The following is a 22,795-nucleotide window of genomic DNA, read 5'->3' on the forward strand; positions in this document are numbered from 1 at the left end:
CTTCAGGGACACGAGGTAATCTAACACCCGTGGGACAGAGGTAGAGGTACCAGATTGTGCTGGGTGCACCAATAGGAGAAGTGTGTCCTCTTGGCCATGTAGGAATGTGACAGACTGTTTGCATCTAAGGAGGACCTACTTTACGTGCCCCTAGCAAGCCCACCACGCCACAGGATGGAGAGACCAGAGACCTGGGTCATAGAGGCGACAGTGGTTCTGCATGATGAGGACCAGAACCAGGGGAAGCAGAATGGGCAGAAGCACAGAAAGGTCCACCAGCGTGGAGTAGCAATGCTGGTGAGCCCAGGCTAGGGCTATGAGGAATATGCCTAACTTTGAGAAGCACTTTGTGCACAAGGGGAAATGGCGGAAAGATGTAGAGCAATCCTGTGGTCAATGGAACGAGAAACATTTCTGCTGTGCAGCCTGAGCAGAGGCCCTGGAAGGAGCAGAATACGAGGCACTTGTGGTTGCTCCAGGGTGTGAAGAAGTCCAGCCAGGGAAAGCCCTGCTTTCAGAAAACTGAGTGGATGATGTCTGCATGGATCTACCACTTGTGGGCTATGAACTGATGACTGCAATGGCCTGTCAGGTGGTTCTGGACCCCTGGGAGATAGGACGCCTCCAAGTGAATGCAGTGGGGTATGCAGAACTCCCAGTCAGAAAACTTCTGAGCAACAAGGGGAGGAGCACGTCCCCCTTTCACCAGTTAATACAATACACGGCTGTTATATTGTCCATCATGATGGCTATGCAATGGCCAGAGATGAGGTAGAAATGCCAGACAAGCCAGGCGAATTGCCCAGAGCTGTCCGCAACACCCGAGTTGTGAGAAGTTCCAGGTGAGCACCCCAACTTAAAGCTGACCCGTCTGTGACCAGAGATACAGTGGACTGAGAAGCATTAGAGACACGGTGAGGCAAGGTCATGACCATGTCCACACCATCCCGGCCAAGATGGTACAGAGGAGGCCAATCACACCTGGAGAGGACAGAGACGGAGTCTGGCAAACGACACTACATATGTGCAGTCTGCCATGTAAACCAGAAGCCAAAGGCATGTGCAGACTGTTATGATAGGAAACTTGGAGAGGTAGTGCAGAAGCTGAGCAAGAGCTTGGTAGTGCTCATTGGCAAGGAATGCCCTGGCTTGTGTGGTGTTGAGAACTGCCCCAATGTACCCTATGCACTGAGTAGGGGTTAGAGAGGACTTTGCCAGGTTTAGCAGTAGACCCATCCTGTCCAGAGTCCGCCGGGAGAATACCACCTTAGACTCCACCTGATTTGTGGACACCCCCCCACCCCCCCGAAAAGAGCCAGGTGTCCAGGTACAGGTGCATCTGGACCCCAAGATGGCAAAGGAAGGCAGCCACCACTGCCATACATTTTTTAACACCCTGAGAGCTGTGGAGAGGCTGAAGGGGAGGACCATGAATTGAAGGTGCAGGTGGCCCACTACGAACTAGAGATACCAGCAGTAGCACATTTGGAAATGTGGATGTAAACATCTGTTAGGTCAAGTGTGGCATACCAGTAACCCAGACCCAGAGAGCGGGTGATGGTGCCTGGAGATACCACGCAGACCTTGAGACACACACCATGAACATGCTGAGCTCCCAGAGGTCCAGGATGGGTTGCATCCCTCTGTTCTCCTTGGGAGCCAGGAAGTAACAGGAGTAGAAACCTCTGTCTCTGTTCTGAGGGGGAACACTTCCTTTACCACCTCCAAGTTTAGGATTGAGGAGAAGCTGCTCATGAGAAAGGTCCCTGAAGAGGGACAGGTGGGGGGCTGGAGAGCAGAGTGGAGTAGAATGGGATAGCATATCCTGAAGCAATAGTCCTGAGGACCTGGCGGTCCAACATGATGGACAACCAGTCCTGGAAGAAGGGACAGAGCCTGTTTGAAAATAATAGAGCACGATCCACTGGTACAGGTACTCCAATCTCAAGCACACCATCAAAAGGAGCACTTTAATGAGAATTTTGACTGGCTGCAACCAGCCCAGGACTGTAGACGGGGAGGCTGGTGGTGAGAGAAACAGCCCGTTTGTTGACAGAAGACCAGAAGGGCCTGGACCGATGCTGATGCTGCAGCTTAAAGAGCTTCCACTGCACAACAGGCGCATGAATGCCTAAGGATTTTATGGTACTGCAACAGTCCATGAGGCTGGGGAAGTGGGTGTTGGATTGTTGAGCGAACAAACCCTAGCAGTCGAAAGAGAGATCCTGGATGATTTGGTGGACCTCTGGTGGGAGCTGCGGTGGTTCCAACCAGGCTGCCCAGCACATGGCTATGCCAGAGGCAAGGGAGCGGGCTGCAGAGAAGCTCTCATTGAGGACCACCTGCACGCAGGTGTGAGGCACCACCTTGCCCTTTTGCATAAAGGCTGAGAACTACTCCCTGAGAACTTCAGAGACGGCCTTTTAAAACTTGACAGCTGTGGCCCAGGAGTCATAGTTGTAAAAGCTAAGGATGACCAGTTGGTTAGCCACCTGAAGCATGAAGTGCCCAAACAGACAAGCCCAAGATTCTAGGCACCTTACATCTTTGGACATAGGAACTGCGGTCTATTGGCCCCGGTGCTCTCTCATTCATAGTGTCTGCCACCAAGGAGCCAGGTGTTGGACATATATACAGGTACTCGTAGCCTTTTACTAGCACAAAACCCTGATAGTTTTGTTAAAGAGAAGGGCCACATGGAATGGAATATCACAGGTGGGGTCAACAGACTCAGTAACTTTCTCCATTAGAAAATGAAGGCTGGTGGCAGCAAGGTGGAGAACCTCCTAGAGCTCCCTGTAGTCAGTGGGCGGAGGCCCCAAAGCCAATACTCCTGTTATGGCTTCAACTGGGGAGGAGCTAGAGAATGCCAAGGGGGGCACCTCCAGGGCAGGATGCTATGAGTGGTGGTAGAGGAGACGTCACCTCAGGAGGAATAGGGTGGCGGCACCCCTGAGGTGGATGGCTCCCAACACCCTCAGGACCTTTTCAGGCAGATGTTGTATGTGACCAGGCAGAGGTCACGGTGCCTGTTGCTTCATTGGTATGCCCAGGGCTCCCATGGAAAGTCATGGAACCAGGCAGGAGAAGGAGAATGGGAAGGCCAAGGAGGAGCCATTCCTGGAGAAGCCACCAGAGAAGTGCAGCCAATGACTGGCTTGGTACATGTGGTCTTGCAGGACTGAGGAGGCGGGCAAAAGCAGTAAGGAGAACAAGACTAGGGCGAGGACAAAGGGTGCTGAGAACCGGACTCGTGCCAAGAAGAACAATATTAAGCAGAGTGAAGACACAAAAAGGAGAAGCTGACTGGAGCCAAGACAGGGACTGGTGCCGGAAATGGGACCAGTGCCTAGAGGTAGAATGGTGTTGAGTGAGACCAACATCAGGATCAGTATGGATATTAAGAATGGTGCTGAGACAAGGACTGGTGTTGAGAACTGGATGGTGCTGGGATGGCGATTGTTGCCGAAACAGAGACCCACCTCGAGACCAAGAACACTGAAGAGTTGAGGCCTTTGGCACTACAGAAGGTGGACAGTGATGGTCTAATCCATGAGGGTCCTGACAAGAACCAAACCAGTGCAGAGAGCAGGACCAACTCCCTGAACAGCAACATGGTTGAGGCACAATGTGCACTGGGCAAATTCCAGAATCCATGGGCTACCATCAAGTAGACAGCATCAGGACCAGTGAGGCATGGTGTCAAGCGTCAAAGTGGCAGGCAAAGTGTGCTGAAGATCCAGTCTCCAAAGAACTCTCAGAAGAGATCCCGGACAGAGAAAGGGCAGTGTCAACTGGGATGGAGGAGGCAGCTGTTGTTAAGGCACCCAGCACCGCGAGTCTGAACAGCAATGCCTCAGACGGCCATACCATGACTTGGGGCTGGCCTGAAGAGTTGGGCAACTGGGCGATGGCACATAGGCAGGTGCAAGTAGAAGTGAAGGCTTACCTCTGAACATGAGCTGAGGAGCACTGACCTCAGTGTACACCACGGAGCTCATCATTTCTATGCATTCCCCCTTATGCACTGATGAAGGGCCAACCAGAACCACATCACCACTGGGCAAGTCCAAGAAGATGGGGCTCGATGTGCAGGATTGCAGGGGCATCAGGACCAGGCAGTTGTACAGAGGTGTTAAGAGTTCACCAAGCTGCTGATTACAGGACTGCTCTGCTGAAAGTCAGATCATCCCTCACCTGCTGAGAAATCACTTAATGTGATATGAAGATGTGGATAGACCACCACTCTACTGCCTTACCTATCTCTTGAATAGGGGCTTGTATGAGGAACAGAGACAAGGAGGTCTGTGTTCGTGTGGATGCATCTTCAATGGCGGAGTGCCGTGGCTAGGTCATAGTGGTGATACAGAATTTGACCCACAATGAGATATGTTGGGATGAAACAGGAAACCCTCTCACCCACCTGGCAATTGAAATAAAGAGCTGTGGTGACTTATAAAACAGCTTTGTGTTCAATGTGGAATGTCAGTGCACATCTGATGTCCAGACAGTGGATTGCTCATTCCTTGTTGCTGGTATGCAGTTTAGGGAAGAACACAGGTTGTACTTCCCTCATCCAGCACCCCGGGACCTGAATGAGGGGATCTGCAGTACAAAGGGTGGCCAGACCCCCAGGCTGCTGCGGGGGTGGGGATGTGCGGATTTGGCGCAGAACCATCACTATGGTGTCATCAGACAGTAGTGAGACACACTGGCCCTTAATAAGGGCCCGGAATATCTTGGCAAGTGAGGTTAACGCTCAGCTCTCCGATATTGATGCACAGTGATAATTAAGGTTCTGATTTAAGTCCTGATGATGCGAAGGTGCGCTCCCCGGCCCATCTCTGTTCCACCAATAAACAGCCACAACAAGGTCTAAGGCTTAGCAAAGGGCGCTCCATGTTGACAGCTCTGGCTGGGTCTGCAGACCTTCACCAATCAAGGTTCGTAAGGGTGAGAAGATGCAACCTGACGTGTTACATAACACACGTGCAACACCACCATGTGCCCTAGGAGCTTCATGCAGTTCCTTGCCGTGGCGGTTGGAAACTGCTGAAGGCTACTTGTAAGACCTCTGGTGCTTTGGAACTGGGTTTCAGAAAGGAGACTCTGGCTTGTGTGGAGTCCAAGTTCGGACCAGCTTGGTGACTTGTGTATATTTAGAATGAGTCCCAGAGTGCTGAACCTGGCTTGTACCAGCTCCACATGTTCCAGTACTTGTTCTTAGAGATTGCCTTTGATGAGCCAGTCATTCAGGTATGGAAAAACTTGCACACAGCATCTGTGAAGGAAGGCTGCCATGACTACCATTCAACCTGGTGAATACGGATGGCATAGTCAAGAGTCTGAACAGCATAGCACAGAGAACCAGTAGTGCAAGCCACTGACTACAAATTTCAGGGATCCTGTGTTTGCAGGGATAACCAAAATATAGAAGTACTTGTCCTTCAGGTTGCAGGCAGCATACCAATCTCTCGTAACCAGGGAGGGAATTATAGTGCCTAGACAGACCTTATAAAACTTCAGTGAAATCTCAATATGCTCGTAAGACTGGTTCAGGATAGGCCTGAGCCTACCCATGGCTTCGTATAAGGAAATATCAGTAGTAAAATCCCTTATCCCTGAATTCCTGAAGAACCTCCTCTACCACCCATACAGCCAAGAGCAGTTGCACCTCCTGCAGAAGAAGTTGCTCACGAGAAGGGTCCCTGAAGAGGGACGGGGAGGATGGATGCAAGAGAGAGAAAATGAACAGAATATCCCACTGTGACCATGTTCAGGACCCAGCTATACGAGGTAATACAGGCTCATGCACAGTACAAAGTACAAAAGGTGGTTCAAAAGAGACGGGTAAGTAACTTGTTCTCCATCCTTGGGTGCACACCTAAAGGTTAGGTTTTGATGCTGGGAGCTGTTTACACAAACCCCGTCCCTGGTCCAAGGAGGAGTCTGACTGGTACTTCCTGTTATTTCTGCCACTCCTTATAACAGACTCCTGAACATGGTCAGGGGCCCAGAAGAGAAATGGAGGGGAACTGGGGTTTGAAGGGCTTCTTCTGGAGATCAGAAGTGCAGATTCCCAGGAATTTCAACCTTGCCCTCAAATCCTTTTAACTGTGCAAGAGAGTGTTCATGTTTTTGGCAAATAATCCCTCACAGATGAAAGGCAGTATTCTGGACCTCCAGGGTATACCCAAAACCTGCCATCAGGAGCTCCACCTTGTAATGGATTGCTCTTGCCACAGTGCAAGCCAGAGAGTCTGCTAAGTCCAGAGCATCCTGTAGCAAGAATCTTGTGATCACCTTGCCTTCTTTGAGATGTGCAGGGGGAAGCTGTCCTCGTATTTACCTGAGGTGCTACAGGAATGGAAGAGATAGCAGCTGAGTGCCATGTAATGATTCACCACAAAAAGCTGGAGCCCCCAGTCAAGAACATCTTACGACCAAAAAGGTCCAGCCTCTTTTGCCTCTATTGACTTCAGGGCAAGGCCCAGTTGGCCCTGCTGTTCTTTGTGGTTTGATGAATCAAACACTCAGGTTCCCAGCTGATGGGTATGTTAAAGGTATTTCTACTCTTTCTGAAGGAAAAAATACCTCCTTTCTACCCCGTCAGCTGTGGGGAGTATGGAGACTGATCATAACACCTTAGTGGTGGTTTGCAGTCTGAAAACCAATGACTCCTCGCTGAAATCCAATAAGTAGTCAAGCCAGACCATGGAAGAATGGAACCCAGCAGTGCCAGAGAATGGTACCACAGCAATGGGGAGTGACACCATAACAACTTTCCCCAGTGCTGAATTGATGGCAGTGCCATAAAAGGAGGAAGGAGATGGTAGGATTGCAAGTGATAGTGCTGTCATCAGCATGTAGATCAAAGAGCTAGTCTGCTGGTGCCCTGACATAGGGACCACTGTGCTCGTATTCAGGTGCAGCTTCCTGACAGGACCAACTCCTGTCAGCCATCTTCTTTTTATACAGTATTGGGTACTGGAAATGGTTCCACTTCTTTGAACCCACTCTGAAAGCCAAAAAGCATCATCAGTGTTCTCTGGAGGCATCCTTCTTTGGTGACAAACATCCCGAACCGAATCTGATGCACAGTTGCACCGCAGTACCCAGTGCTGCGTCTGGCACTAGCTGAGTGCAGACAGACATCTCTATTAAGAGGAATTTAAGGAGAGAGTCTCACTTTTCCTTCACCATGGGTCTAAAGCTTCTGCAAAGAGAGCAGTATCCTGTTTGATGACCCTCTCTTCCAGCCATTTAAAGCAGGACATGTGGACAGGCTTCCTGCAGTTCCTGGAGGACTTAAACCCCTGAGACCAGTCAGAAGGACTAGAAAAGGACAGTAACTAACTAATAAATTGCAGTTTAGCCATAGTTCAGTCAACTAATATCGAAAGGGTTAGCCACAAGGAAGGTACTTGCCAGAAAAGAGACCAAAGCAGCTCCAACAACTATCACCGCTGGTGAGAAAGAACTGAACTGGGTCAGCAGACATCTACACACACTGCCATATGGACACCACTCCAGGGGTGGTTCACAGCTCATCCAATAGGTACCACTAGGGAAAACCTTTCATCTATCATCCATAAGGGTGTGCGCACACCTTTTGGAATGGACATGAGCAAGAACTCGAATCTTATTTGGCCTACCACACATTTAGGAGATGTCTTGTATTAAGAAAAAGAAAATACTATTTTAAACCAGCATTTAAATACAGAAATTTAGTTCAGAAGCCAACCTATAAACCCCAAGAGAAATGCACATCAAAAGACTACTTACAGCAGGTACATCTCTGTCCACAACTGTTTTTAGAATTTCTATCCATTCTGTCAGGTTTTGCTGATTTATCAGCTCAAGAGGTAATGTATACTATTTAAAAAAACAATTAACAAAAGTAGGTTTAGTATAAATCAATTTAAAACAATCTGTTCCGTTGCTTGACATATGTTTAAATGCTCATCTATCAAAATCTTACTGAATATCTGTTACAAACTTGGCTATTATGAGCAACCAGCAAAGAAGCGAGCAGGCTGTTAGATGGTAACAGATCATTTGCAGCCTATTCTACATGCTCAAAAACATTCTCCATTTCAATTCAGCCTCACAGTTTTGCTTAATGATTTCACAATATCTAAGTGACTATAACTTTCTGAATCAGAGACAACTCTTTTCTTCATTTAAAGTAAAATGCAGGGATTGGTAGCTCTGGTTTTAAAGACAATTTGCCCACTCTAAAATTAGAATAGATGCACGGAATAGAGTATTAGTCCAGTTTCTGTTGGATAAGCTCAATATACACTTGAACCTCCTTAATCCAGACATCCCAGATATAGGAATACTTGTGGTTTGGACCCTGGCAGAAAGAGAAAGTTCTGTGCACTGCTGCTCTTCTTCCCCCTCACAGCTAGGGGAAAAGCCGCACAGCCAAACGCTGGACCAGAGGCTTTCCTCTCAACCACTCCCACAGCAGCAGAGGGCAGCAGAGCTCCGGGGGCTACGCATCTTCATCCCCCTCACACACATACTGTCCATCCCAAGTCTCGCATGCCCACCACAAACACCCATGGTCCAGAAAATTCCATAGTTCGGCACAGTCTCTTTCCCAGGGTTGCCAGATTAAAGAGGTTCAAATGTAGAAGAAGTAGTAAATGTAGAAGTAGTATCCGTAAGAAGTAGGATAAAAGTTGTCTCTTGTATTAGAAAACTCCTCTTGTTCTCTGGCCTACTCAGGGGTGGCAGTGGCAGGTTCTAGAGAACTTAAAGATAGCAGGTTAAAATTAGCAGAATGTTAGCAGTTATGTTTTTTTTTTAAATTATTAACAAATTACCTGATAAAACTATATAATTGGGTTTGTGATATACAAAATTATGCCAAAAGCTTGTTACTTATACTATAGTTGAGCACTGGTGAAAAATTACTAGGATGAAATCTAAATGCTAATGTTACAAGTACATCAGTACCTAAGGTGTAATATATTTTACAGGGAGTGGGGAGTAAACCTTTGATTAGAAAATTCACTTCCACCTGAACAAGAGCATAGAAGATTTTGAAGATTTGTTTCTGGATGAGGACAGACTGGTCAGATGGATCAGACAGAAGCTGAATGAAACGATCCTTTAGAACAGGCAGGAAGTGCTGCATTGCTGCTATCAAGGGACTCCGCTCCTCTGGTTTCTTGTACCTTTAAACAAAAATGAACTACTTTAAAGATTTACAACTAATTTTTTCTATATGGAAAGTAAAGTTGTACCTGCACAGGGGAGAGGCACATACGCCACTGCCAGCGCCTAAGAACAGATTATTTTAAAAACTATTGCATTCATGGATGGGCCATACAAAAAAGTGCTATAACCACACAGATAAAATCCTAAAAAGTTACACAAGAACTTAGGCTTTCGTTGGTCCAGTATTAATAAATTTTGCAGTAATATTTTCCTTCTGAGTCGGTCATATTAGGAAGATAACAGTGAGCAAAACCCACACATTTTATTAGGTTACATCTACATGATGAGATAAATTCGAATATAAGGCAGTTAACTTGATATTACGTCAGTCTTCCCCTAAGTACCATAAGCTCATTTTAGAGAGCACTAATACTGGTAGTCTAACATTGTCAAAAGCGGCTGGGTGTAGCATCAAGTTTTAATTTAAAAGTCCTAATGAATGCCAGTGTGCAAGCGCCATGTCTTAAAATCGAATTCATTAGCCTCCACAGGTGTCCCATATGTATCCCACAATGCTCTGCACTGGCTGCTTCCATCTCCACTGCTCTCCAGGTGCACAGGAATTAGGTAACAGGAAGACTATGAATTTGAATTTGACACCAGGAAGCCCATGGTTGTGGGGGTCATGCTTATATGATGGCAAAGAGTGAGGTTTTTCAGCCTATCAGCATTGTGAGCACACCTACCGATTAAAAATAGCCACAACACGGAGTTCATGGTTCTGTCTCTACCTCTGCAAGCTGAGCATGTGGGTTGTAACCCTGTGCTGGTGCCAGCCCCTGCCCTGCTGCACCACTTGGCAGCTAGGCTGCTGTGGGGTCATGCATGAACAAGACACTGAGAAACTTCATCTCTGTGGTTTACATTTGTGTAGGGCACCCTCCTTCCTCCCCGACACACACCATGCAGTTGGAGTATTTCCTGTGCCCAGCCACATCATGTGGCTAGTCCCGACCCAAGAAAAGGGCGTCCCTGCTGTTCAGCGCGGACCAGGCTGCCAGACAGCACCATGTCCTGGCTTGTGCAAGGTGGGTGCTCCAAGGGCGGGACAGATTTTTGGGTGCTGGCTGTTGCCCAGGGGAAGTCTCCCCTGGTGGCTAAGATTTTTGGGGTCTTGCTGCCACCCGCTGGGGACCACTTCAACTGGCCTCCCTCATCCCCAAAACATATTTTTGGGGGCTTGCTGCTGCCAGGTAGGAAGTGCTCCCCAGCAGCTAAGATTTTCAGGAGTTTGTTGCTGCTGGGAGGAACATTTCAACAGGCTCTGAAGCCATGGTCCCCACCCCACCCCACACTCAAAAAGATTTCCATGGACCATGTCAACTTACCCATCTTCCTCTGATCCACCCAACACTCCCCATGGGATGAGGGGTCCAGCACTGTGACAGTCAATTGATGCTAGCCCCCTGCCACCTGAGCATCACCACTGGCTGAAATTTGGTGAGCCTCACCCCCCATGTTGGACAACTCCATGTCGTGTAGTGGGAAGCCCCAGATCTTTCTCCTAACTTTTTCTATCGTCTTTCTTCACGCTTTGGCTCCCTAAACACAGGAAGTGGGTGGAGGGCCAATTGAGAAGACAGACTGCTGGGTGATCCCAGGGCACAGAAGCTGAGTAATAGACTGGGAAGCCAAAAACCCTGCCTCACAATAATCTCTTCTTTCCAAACCTTCACCATCCTAACTCTTTCTTCAAGCTTCACATTGTTCCTGAACTATTTTCAGGGATCACATATAATCAAGGGAGTGGGGTACACTGGCTGGAAGGACATTTGAGAAGACTTAGACCTGCTGCTTTTTGAAAAATCTTTGACAATTCAGATATAGCTACTGTTACAAAAAGCAATTCAGTTATAGAAGGAAGAGATTTCAGTTAATTTGACAATCTTTGTTGATTCCCCATCTTTCTTTCCATCTTTCCTCCTGGAAAAATGGCCACTTGCTTTCCACGGGTGAAGATGGGATCACATACGCACAACCACTTGCAGAGCATTTTTTTCCCCATGCTGCACCAGCAAAAATACACAGAATGCTAAGGGGATGAGGGAATTGTAGGATAGGTTCCCACAATGCACTGCTGCAGCAGTCAATGTTTGATGATTGTTTGTGGCAGCAACATTGACTTTGTGGGGAGATGAGAATACGCATTCAAATTTATAAAGTACAGCATTACAAAATCAATTTTAATAAATTCAAGTTTATCTCATAGTGTAGAGGTAGCTTTAGTCACGAAAGTTACAAGGGGAGCTGGTCAGAAAAGAACCAACAAAACACTTATTCATTGGAATTTGCTAATTTGCCAAAACTAATAAAAATAATATATGGATAGTGACAGAGATAGCCATGTTGATCTGAAGAAGGGGGTCTGTCCCACAAAAGCTCATGACCTAATAAATTATTTTGTTAGTCTTTAAAGTCCTACATGACTGCTTTTTCGTTTTGATGTAATTTATGGAGATCCACATCTCATAGAACTGAAAGAGACCTCAGGAGGTCACTGAGTCCAGTCCCCTGCCCTCTCGGAAGGGCAAAGCACCATCACCACCACTTTTCCCCCCTCTATTTGCCCCAGATCCCTAAATGGCTCCCTCAAGGACTAAACTCATAACCCTGGGTTTAGCAGGCCAATGCTCAAACCTCTCCCTCCCTGAAACATTTTTGTGGATGCTGTTTGACTACAGTGCAGTTCTGATAGAAACAAGACCACAAACTAAGTATTTTTCTGCCATTTCACTCACTCAACTCCAGGTGGTTGTTGGGGAGACTACGTTTCCAGGCTTGATGTGCCCTGACAGCCTGGTCTAGGGCAGCCTGCCAGGAAGACTCATGTGGGACCAGGGTTTTATTCCATTTCACAGATAATTTCAAGTATTTTTGCGTTGGGTTTCAAATTGGAACTGAACCAAAACTCAAAATACCAAAATCCTCCACTGTGATGGAATATACACATACCATGCTGGAAAGTAAGGAATTCAGGAACTGTTCTGGCCTCAGGCAGTTCCATCCATCCACACCTATGACACCTGAACAAGCTGCAGGTGGGATGTGAACAGGGGAAGCAGAGCACCTCAGAGGTAGTTAAAATGGAGCAAATTCTGGGGACAGTGCTGCCCTGGAGTTCAGTGCCTAATCACACCTACTAAGCAAAGACAGGCAAGAGACAGTGCAGGTCAGTGACTTCATCTGGGATTCTTAGATTTACTCTGTGGGGAAAAGGAGTTGTCTGGGTGGCAGCTGCTTACCACTCCACGATGCAAAGTTTCACTGCCTACTAGAGGTTGAACCTCTCCCCTCCAGCACCAGTGCTGGACAAAAGAATTCTCTAGACGACAGAAGATCAATATTGTCTAGCACATTATCGACACTTCCACTGCTTACTGAGCTCTTAGAAGACATTTAGGCATAAAATACAGCTAAATAACAGCACAGAACACAGAGCCAGGAATGTTGGCTGGAAACAAACTTCGTGGGACCATAGGAAACTTGGTAACAGCCACAATAAGTTGTTTTCCGGCTAACTAAAACCATGCTGAATTTGTCGGACAAGAGAGTTCCGAATTAGAGAGGTTCAACCTGTATTGGGCCCTGGACCAGAGATTCCCCAACCTACTGTCAAGTCTTTCCGGAATAACAGGAGCCTTCATTTTGTACTAAAAGAATGGAGCCAGAAACTGGACGGAGGTGGGGGTGCAGCACAGCTAAAAGACAGGACTGTATTTGCAATGGGGAGGTGACCTGCCATATCCCCACCTGACTGCTAGCCAGCAATACTGGAGTTTGCTTACCCTCTACATCCATAAAATAGCAATTTTTTTCACCCTGTTCTCCTTATAATGAAGAAAATGTCATTTTAACTAAATAATTGTCAGATTAGTGTGTTCTCTGATGTTTGAAAGAGTACGAACAGTATGTTCTAAACTATGGATTTATGAACAAAGTTTCACACTGCTTCAGAATTCATAGCTTTTCTTAAACAATTAACAATAAAGTATCCTCATTCTTTCATCAATATATTTTTGGACTGCATTAGGTTTAATTTAAATACACTAATTAATAGTGACAATTCACAAAAAAAAAAAAAAAAAACACAAAAACAAAAACACTACATAATCTGATACTAAATGTATACCTTCCCTAAACTGTAGAAGAATTTAAGCAGCAATAGTTTAAACCAAAAATAAATCACTATAGGGTTCTTTCAGATTAGCTTGATCAGAAGCTGACAGCCTATAAAATGGGTAAAAAATATTGCTCAAAGAAAGCCGAAAATTAACTTGCTTGAAAATGCATTCCTCTTTTGAGGAATTGTAAGTGTAGACACAGTCTATCTGTATTACAAACTGTTCCTGAAAAAGCCATGCTTTTGTCCCTTGGACAGTCTTTTTCCTATCTTGAAGATAGCCATGCCCATCGTCAACTCTCAGAAAGCAACTGCTTTAAAGAAACTATGGTATTCTGATCTCAAATCTTTAATATGAACATTATTGTGTACTTTGTTTATGGAAATAGGGAAGACCACATGAGCCTCCATCTCCAGATATCACAGTACTGTCAAGACTTATTGAATTCAGAGGTTTATATTAAATTACCTCCAATATCAGTGTTCAGTACAACACGCAATTAAATATTTTATACATTAGAATCAAATGCTTATTCGGCAGTATAAATACAAAAAAATACAGAAAATATATTGCTACAAAATAGAAAGACAATATTTTTTGTTTGAGAAAAACTCACTCATAGTTTTTCACAAGTTGATAAAGGCAAAGAAGAATTCCAAGCCAGCAAGCACTGTTATCAGACTGAAGATAGAAACCAATTTTCTCCACAACTGCAGTCCAGCGGTTGGGGTAATCATGCTTGATAATATGATGAATGCAAGTAGTAAGCTGTACTCTGAAAGTCAAACACATACATGGTTAAACAAGTAACTATCTTTGTTATTTTAAGACAGCATTTCCTAAACTGTGTTCTGTGCAATGTACGTGTTCCCTGAAAAATTTATGCCAGTGTTACTTTTCTCTCCAAAATATTAAATATGAAATTTGTGATCTAAAGATGCAAAAAAACACTCTTCCAATTAAAAAGAAATGTCAAACGTTCCTTATTTTTAATTTTCCAGTACTTCTCTGTAAAAACAACTGGTTTTATAAAATTAAATTTAAAAATATTTCTCCATTCCTAATTTGTTTTGCATTTCTTTTTCGTAAAAATGTTTAAAGCTTTAAGGAACGACAGACCTCTTTGGAACAATATTGTCCTATTTTTGTAGGAAAGACCGACACTAACCATCCTTCTTTTGGCTGTTATATTGATCGTATGGTTTGGATCTGTACTTAATTGTATGTTTGATAACCATTTTCCTATCAGAAAGTTAGTTGTTCATTCAGATTATTTTCTCTGGTTATTTTTTGTTCTTTGTAAGATAAAAGATATCTAAAACACCTAACTCTCTTAAATCTACTTCTGAGCATTATGTGCCACAATTTTGCATATGAAACCTTGTGTTGTGGTCCCTCCTGCCACCACAACCAGCATGTATGTGTTCCGTCAATATATTCCTAGCCGAAAAGAGCTCTATGGCCAAGCTACTTAGGGACATGCTGTTTTAAGTGGCATTTTTTGTTTTGATAAACAGCTTGGTTTTGGCAGAAGAGATGAAGGACAACATGAATTCAGAAGTCTCTTGCACACAGAGGAGTCTATATGGTTTTCTACTACCTCAAGAAATTTTGTAAAAGGGTTGTATTTAGGGATCCATTCTTTTCCAAATAAATAACACAAGTTACACACATACATCCCTTACATGTTGTACAATGTACAAATGAAGAATGAAAAGTCATTTTCTCTAGACTAACTAAATTTACGTTTATGCTTTCCAATACAAAATCTGTGTATCATAATCCAAGACAATGAAATTTGGTATGCAAATGCTCATAATTTTAAGAGAAAGTATCAAAAACAACTATTACTACGTTATAAGCAAATTAAAACTGTATACCTAATTAGTTCAGGAGAATGAATAATGGCTTCTACGATATTTTCACGAATACAATGCCTATCTTCTTCTGGGATGGAATACGGTGGGATTTCCCCTGGTGTAGTTTCACGATCAGGCCAATACTGAGTTATCATATTCTTCAAGTAGATAACCCCTGTCAGATAACAGCAAGACATCACATGATAGCAATACAAAAAAAAGTCATTTGCTGATATGTGTTTTTCCTTTTAGAAAACACACTCTTAATGAACCGTAACCCAGCAATCTTTAACATATCAGAGAGCCATCCTACCCGCACAAGAAAAACACTAATCTCCCACTAATCCCCCAATTTTCTACAAGGAGCAAATGTTTCTCCTTTTCCAATTATCAAGTGTGGTATCTTGAATATTTCTAAAGGACAGTACATTTTTTAAAACACTGTTTTAGCTCAGTTTATTTCTTCTGCTTTTTTTCCTTATTTTCTGTAAGTTGACGTTATCCTATTTACACCAAAATAGGAAAGTGAACTAAACTATTGAGTGATATAGGAGACATTCCCAAAGAAAGAGAAAACAATGGTGAGATAATTTCCAGCACAGTCAGCCAGGACAGGTGTGTAAGCAAAGTATGGGAGGATCCCCTAAGGTTGTGGGGAAGCAACACAAACTGCTGCTGGGTCTCAGACACATCTATCTCATTAAAAATGTTGAAATATGTTACTGTTTCTATGTGCGTGTATTCACATTTATACATCAATTAGTAGTTTTTATATTCTACATACTTATTCTCTTACACATATGAAAAAAAGCCCATTTTCACACGAACATAGCAAACTTCCATCGGTTCAGATTACATTTGTCAGGTTGGGGGACCCCTTTAATTTTAAAGATGAAACGTGGGGCCTGGCAAAAAGTTTGCTCACCCTTGACCTAGGACACAATGTAAAAGTAAATTCAAAAGACCCAAGAACTTCTTCCACAGGCTGCTTAGTTTTTCTGTGTCTTACTATGAAATTGTAAATGCACTCTTTTAAAGACTTCACTGATCTTGGCATTTTCAAATTTTTAATCCATGTCAAAATTTTAACCTGTGCTTTTTGATTCTGAAATTTTATTTCTTCCCATGTAATAATACCTCTCCCATCCGAAAAGAACTGGCCTCATATACAAAGCAAAACAAGCCACAAGTTTGAAGACAACTAAATGATAAGGATAAGGCCGCCTTACCCATACTGCCAAAAAACAGGCTGTGTATTTCTCTCTAGCACTCTCTACCAATGGACCAGAATGACAAGCATCTTGGTGGAAGTTCTCAGTATTCTTACTTACAAAACACACATTACAATACAAGCAGATTGGAAGGAAAGAGGGGAGGGGAAAAAAAAAACAGGATCCAATTCTGAAAAGGGTAAACAAAGTAGTTAGGATACAAAGTCGGCCTTTAAAGCAAATGTGTTGCAGACAACAAACACTCTTAATCCCACTCTGTGAGACAGCTGGAACAGTGCATTGCCATGCAGGCAGCCAGACATGGCAGCGTTGTTAAAGTTACTGTGATAAAAATAGCAGCAGTTTGACCACCCCAAGGGATGAATGAGATCTACTGGGTTTCAGGAAAGTGGGCAGCCTACTCACTGCTAAAGGACATCCCCATGTCTGTTGGACAGCTCCATTGAGTCCACAAACTCAAATGATTAGAGGGGGACAAAAGCAAAAAGAGGCTCAAGTACGATGGCAATGGGCAGGCAGCTTGTAGGGTGCTAGCTCAAGCAGAGCTAACCCATGTCTATCCATCCATACTGGGAACCACTCTCCCATGTTCCACGCAGGCAAACATTCAGTGAATAAAAGACAAATACTGATTAACTTTTCTTCTGCAGAACATTCAGCAATTCTTCTGATTTCCTTAGAAGTTTCTAGAACCCTCCCCACTTCTTACATGTTTCCATATTTTATTCTGGAATTTGGAAAAATTACTAGTGAAGAGAAATTGTTCGATTTCAATAAAAAGAGTAATTCCTAAATGTAACATTACACCAAACTTCTGTAACCAGAAATGGCCTATAATTTTTCACAGACTATGCCACTGATAAAAACCTGGGCAAAGTTTATGGTGATCACTATGAGAGACATGGTAATTCTCCTGCAAAATCCTTGAAAGATCATTTTGAATTAAGTTTATGTATAATTGCTGGCCAGGATTGCATATAGTCTTTACAGAGAGAGATGTGACAGACACTACAACCACATGCAATATGTTTGCGATCCATTAATTTAAATGAATGGCTTATGTATGGTTGTATTCTCCTCTTTGGTGGAGGGTATCAGAACAGCATACCATAGGGGAGGCTTGCATCACCTATTTTAAACTACATCCTTCAGAGACCAGAAAGACAAAGGACTCTGGGACAAATAGCTGAGTTAAAACTAACCCACAGCCTTGCTTTTGTCCCAGCAAATAGACAGGATTCCAGCAGGGTGGGGAGGACTGCCCTACTAGAGCAGCATCAGACTGATGAGGAACCTCTGGTAAGCCTTCTAGCATACATAAAGGCACTTTGGTTTTTGTTTTCTCTGTTCTTTTTATCTTTAGTATATTGTGACTGCTTAGAAGGAGCCGTGTGATATTGTCTAACTGCAGGCAATATTCCAGTCATAGCCTTCGGAGGAAAAGGTCTGGAACTGGCCTGTTCATGCATTCTGTCTTGGTGGGCATACTGCAATATAATCCAGGGAACTGTGCAGTCTTAAAACCCCAGTCAGAAGGGAGCGAGACAAGATTCTGAAGTGGGTGCCCTTGGTGGACCATGGAGAGGGAAAACAGGTGCAGGTGCAGATATCCTGACACTGTGACAGTTACTTTTACACAAATCACAGGAAACCCACAGAGTATAGGTTCTCTATACAATTCCACTAGCAAGTCCAAAATTACAGATAGAGCTGACAGTGCCCAATAAAATTAAGGTTGTCTTTCAATTTCCATTAGGAGACACATTTTTCCATAACATATAATTTTGCCAAACTGTGTAGGCTGAGATTTTCCAATTGTAAATGTCTGCCTCCAGTTGAATCGAGTTTCAGCAAAAAAACCATCAGCTGTTTGAGAGTAAGGTATGGGAAAATAAATTTGCTAATGTTAAAAATGTTTTACCCTGTTTTATTGAGAAGTTCCTGTTGGCACAGGACTAAATTAAGTCATGGTAGTATGTGGACCAGCCATTAGAGGTGCATGAGACATGCTCCTCCATGCACCAGATGATCCAGCCTGGAGGAACAGGACTAAAACTAAGGCTGGGAAATGGGGAGAGGGAGTGGGACAGCCTCTGCTCCCCTACATGGTGATGAAGTCTAGCCCCTCAGCATGACTTCAAGCAGGAGATCACCTCATGCACCTCAAGTGGCTACCACGTACTACCACCTACTTCATTAGCTCAAATGGTGCTAGGATAGAAAAGTTTTTCCCAAGGGAAAACCACACCCATCAACATTCTGTGTAGAATTTTATTTTTAGCTGCAGAACTGGTGCTACAGACCTGTTGGTCACTGCTAAGCACAACTGGTGCAGGCAGAACTCAATTCCCAGGTTGCAGTACACTTATTCAGGAAGACTTTGCTTCCCAGGTTTGCTGAGCCTTGTTAGTCAATGGTACAGATGGTTTCTTCAACTCTATTCCTGGAAGAATCTTTTTTGTTGCCGTTATTGTTACAGACATACTTGCCAACATACTTGAAATAAGTTAAGAAAATAATTGAAACTAGCATGATTATATTGTGTCACTTTGACAATAAGCAGAATTTTAAAATATTATCTGTGTAACTTTAGTTTTTGACACACAATTCCCACAGGGGTCAAGATTCCAGACCTGCTCTTGACCCTTGCAGAGGTCAATATATCCCATGTGGTAGAATACTAGAAAAACCCAAAACAAATTCTCAAAGCCGCAATAAATTTAGTAATAGCTTTCAAACGCAGCATTAAACGAATGTTATCACAAAGAGAAGCATTCAGAAATTCAGAAAAAAAGTTATTGCTGCCCTGCCATCTTAATTTGTCCTTCATGTACATATATGTATGATAGTACACAATTATACAAAACTGCACAGAATAGACTGCTAACTAAACTGGTACTTCATTAAATATTTCTTTTTATCCTCATCATTCAACACATAATTACAGGTTAACTGCACAGGCAACATTAGTTGTGGTGCATCCTAGTCTTTGAACACTTTATTTTGTAACCATAATGTCATTTTCACAGGTTTTTGTATTTAACAGGGACACAGTATGTAAACATTCTAAGTAAAAACAAAAAGAAAACTTGCCTGCCTGCCTCACTGGTAAATCCAGCTGCTCTGACATAGTGATCTGAAGCAGAGTTGATACAAAGTTCACTGACTTATGAGCCTGCGAAGCAGAAGACAAAACCAAGTCAGTCAAGTGTCTAAAAAGTAATACTTGGAAAATCAATCATGCCTCGCAAATAAAATTTTGAAGCTTTAGGACACTGCAAGCAATTACACTTTCAAATATGTTTGTGAATACAGGTTGGACTCCCAGGAACTGACTGGTTCCAAACAAAGGAGTTTTCCGTATCAGGGAAGGTCATTTCCAACCTAGTTCCATTCCCAGCCCCAGTTCCAGGCCCCCAGCCACAGCCACCCCCAACCAGGTCCACTTCCAGCCCTGGCTGAGCTCCCACCCAATGTTCTTACTAATTTTTTCCACCCATGGATGGAATAAATTGTTATGTTCACCAAGGCAGGTGCGCACCACCAATAAACACATGCTAGTAGTAGTTTGTGCTCTGCTAATCAGCTGGGTGGCACCTGGATCTCTCTTGGGAAGCTGCACAAGTCTTCAGTTTACAGGGAACACTGCTCCCACCTCCAGATGGGCTCACTGCCTCAATCAGGCTGTATACCATACAGCAGGGTTCCCAGTCACCAGCTCTGTACCCCAACCCCACCCCACCTAGACTGCCAGCTGTGCAGCCCTACTACAATTAATTCCAACAGGGGTCCAGCCCGTCAGCCCTCCTGTGGCCCTGCTCCCAGCTGCTGAAGCTCTCTGTTCCAGGAACATTCCTGGCCTGGTGCTGGCCCAGGGAGTCCCCGTTTTTAGAGGTTGAACATGCACCATGTGATGAAGTCATTGAGATCAGCAATTCAAACTATGACATAATATTCAAGTGAAAAATGAGAAGTTCCAAACCCCGGGAGTTTTATTCAGAATATCTCATGGTGTGGGGAAAAATTGTTAGCTGAAGACTGCATCCATCCTCACTCCCCCAGCCAGTGTCTAAAACAGATTTTTGTAATCAGAGCTCCTTACCACAGAATAAATTCATCTCCAGTTTAGACCAATACATTACAACATGACAGCAAGGGTTACAATTACACTGCATAATTAAGTGATTTGGAATTCAGATTTAGGTCAGCATGGAATGGTGATGTCAAGTCATTATTTGATGTTTTTACCATTTGAAGAGACCAGCCTGTACACATTGTCTAACATTATGGTACTCTCAGATGGTGTCTAACATTAGTAAGTGGTCTGCTGCTACAAGTGACACTGACATTATGACTACACACACCAGACTAAACACACATTTTTAAAGATATGTGTTTGTGTTTAGACAGAACCTTTGCTAATGGGATCTATATTTAAACTCATTTGCTGCCATATTTCAAAGTTGTCAATATCTAGGATTTATATAAATCACCCTCCACTATGATTTTTAAAAGAATGATATACTTCATACAAACATTTAAGATGTGAACACCTACAGTTCAAGAAAGAGCAGTAAGACTTTAGTCCATTAATAGCAGACAGAGCTATAATTGCTCAACAAAAAACCTGATAAGTCAGCTCTTTTCTAAGAAAAGGAAATGATTAATGTATATAAAAAGAAATAAAAGAATTTTCTTGTCTTAGTGCACATAAGTGCAGTTGAACAAAATCCACTTTCCTCTTAAAATTAATTTCAAACATGGAACCATTTTGACAAGAAGCCCAAAATTATCATCTTAAGCAATGCTGACAGAGGGTACTGGATGTCAAATAACTTCCTTTTAAATTGAGACATGGATGATTCATGACAGACTTGCAAACTGCTCAGATTAGTCTATTATAAAATAAGTGCTACATTCTCTGACCACAAACTGACTGGTGATTCACTTACACCTCACTCTCGATAAATTTGGCCTTCTGTAACACAAAAGAATTACCTTCTTAAAGAGTGCACTGCAAAACAGCAAACTTACAAATACCAAATATTCATAAACCTGAATTACCAGCCAGGAGAAATAAAAAAACAAAATCGACAGGGCCAGACAAATACCCAGAGATCAGCTACTCCAAGATAGGCCCAAAAAAGCCAACATAACAGAACACCACTGGTCATCGCCTACAGCCCCCAACTCAAACCACTGCAACACATTATTAAAGACCTACAACCTACCCTTAATCAGGATGCCACACTCCAGAAGGCCCTAGGTGACAGGCCTGTTCTCTCCTACAGACAACCTCCCAACTTTTGAGGATTCTTACCAACAGCCACAGTCTATACCGCAGGAACACCAGTCCTGGGACTTTTCCTTGCAACAAAGCCCGCTGCCAGCTGTGTCCACAAATCTATTCTGGATACCATCACTGGACCTAACCAGGTTACTCACAGAATCACAGGCACGTTCTTATGTTCCTCAACTAACATCATATATGCCATCATGTGCCAACAATGCCCACATGCTTTGTATATTGGACAGACTTCAAACTCTCTCAGACAGAGTTAATGGGCACAAAACAGACATAAAAACACTCCTGATCCACAAACCAGTTAGCCTACATTTTAATGGAGTGGGCCATTCTGTTAATGACTTTGTGGGAGCACAAACACCTGGTGGCCGGGCCTCAATCGCAAGGCAGAATGACCATACACTCCATCCTGGAACCCTAACATATGATGGCGGTGTGGCCTGAAACCAGTCCAGGAAAGAGAAATCAGAAAGTTGACAAGTAGTTGGAGAGTCCCAAAGAAAAACATCCTGACAAGTAGATAGAAAGTCCCCAAAGAGAACATCTGGGACAAGTAGCTGGAAGCCCCCCAAAGAGAACATCCTGGTTGTGTGATATCAGAAGGTCCTGGGGGGAGGTTTGGAAATTTACCAAGGACAGAGGAAAATTTATAACAAGTTCTGACAGGCTGGGAGGATAGAAAGTCCAAATTGGCTAACAAACGCTTTAATTGGCCAGGTATTGAACCCCCAAGTAAGAAACAGTATAAAAGGTGATTTAGCAGGGACAAGGGTGTGGGCTCCTGGACACAAGGCGGAGGCTAGCAACTTTCAGTCCAGACAGCAGACCCCGGCCTGATCACCCGGACATCACCACCACGAAAGGTCCCAACCAAGCTGTATCTCTGACTTGAAGGGCTGCTGTAACGTAGTTGTTGGTAAGATGTGGGAGCACTGGATGTTATTGATAAGTCACATGTAATTGTATATAGCTATATGTAACCTAGTGTTTAGCCTATGCTAAATAAATATATATATTTAAGACAAGCGTTAAGTAGTTGTAGTTACA

General features: G+C 43.7%; 1 protein-coding gene across 2 annotated transcripts in view; it reads right to left on the reverse strand.

The window, feature by feature from the left end:
• Positions 1–22,795, reverse strand: part of IPO7 (importin 7) — a 99,541-nt gene that overhangs the window by 63,095 nt on the left and 13,651 nt on the right. For both annotated transcript variants that reach the window (XM_074997426.1, XM_074997427.1), the window contains exons 2-6: positions 19,537–19,618; positions 15,233–15,386; positions 13,969–14,127; positions 9,032–9,188; positions 7,786–7,875 (exon numbers count right to left, since the gene is read on the reverse strand). In XM_074997426.1, the coding sequence (XP_074853527.1) occupies positions 7,786–7,875; positions 9,032–9,188; positions 13,969–14,127; positions 15,233–15,386; positions 19,537–19,618 (642 nt within the window). The remainder of the gene's footprint in view (positions 1–7,785; positions 7,876–9,031; positions 9,189–13,968; positions 14,128–15,232; positions 15,387–19,536; positions 19,619–22,795) is intronic.

The sequence above is a fragment of the Carettochelys insculpta genome, chromosome 6 (assembly GCF_033958435.1).
Source record: "Carettochelys insculpta isolate YL-2023 chromosome 6, ASM3395843v1, whole genome shotgun sequence".
Classification (NCBI taxonomy): domain Eukaryota; kingdom Metazoa; phylum Chordata; order Testudines; family Carettochelyidae; genus Carettochelys; species Carettochelys insculpta.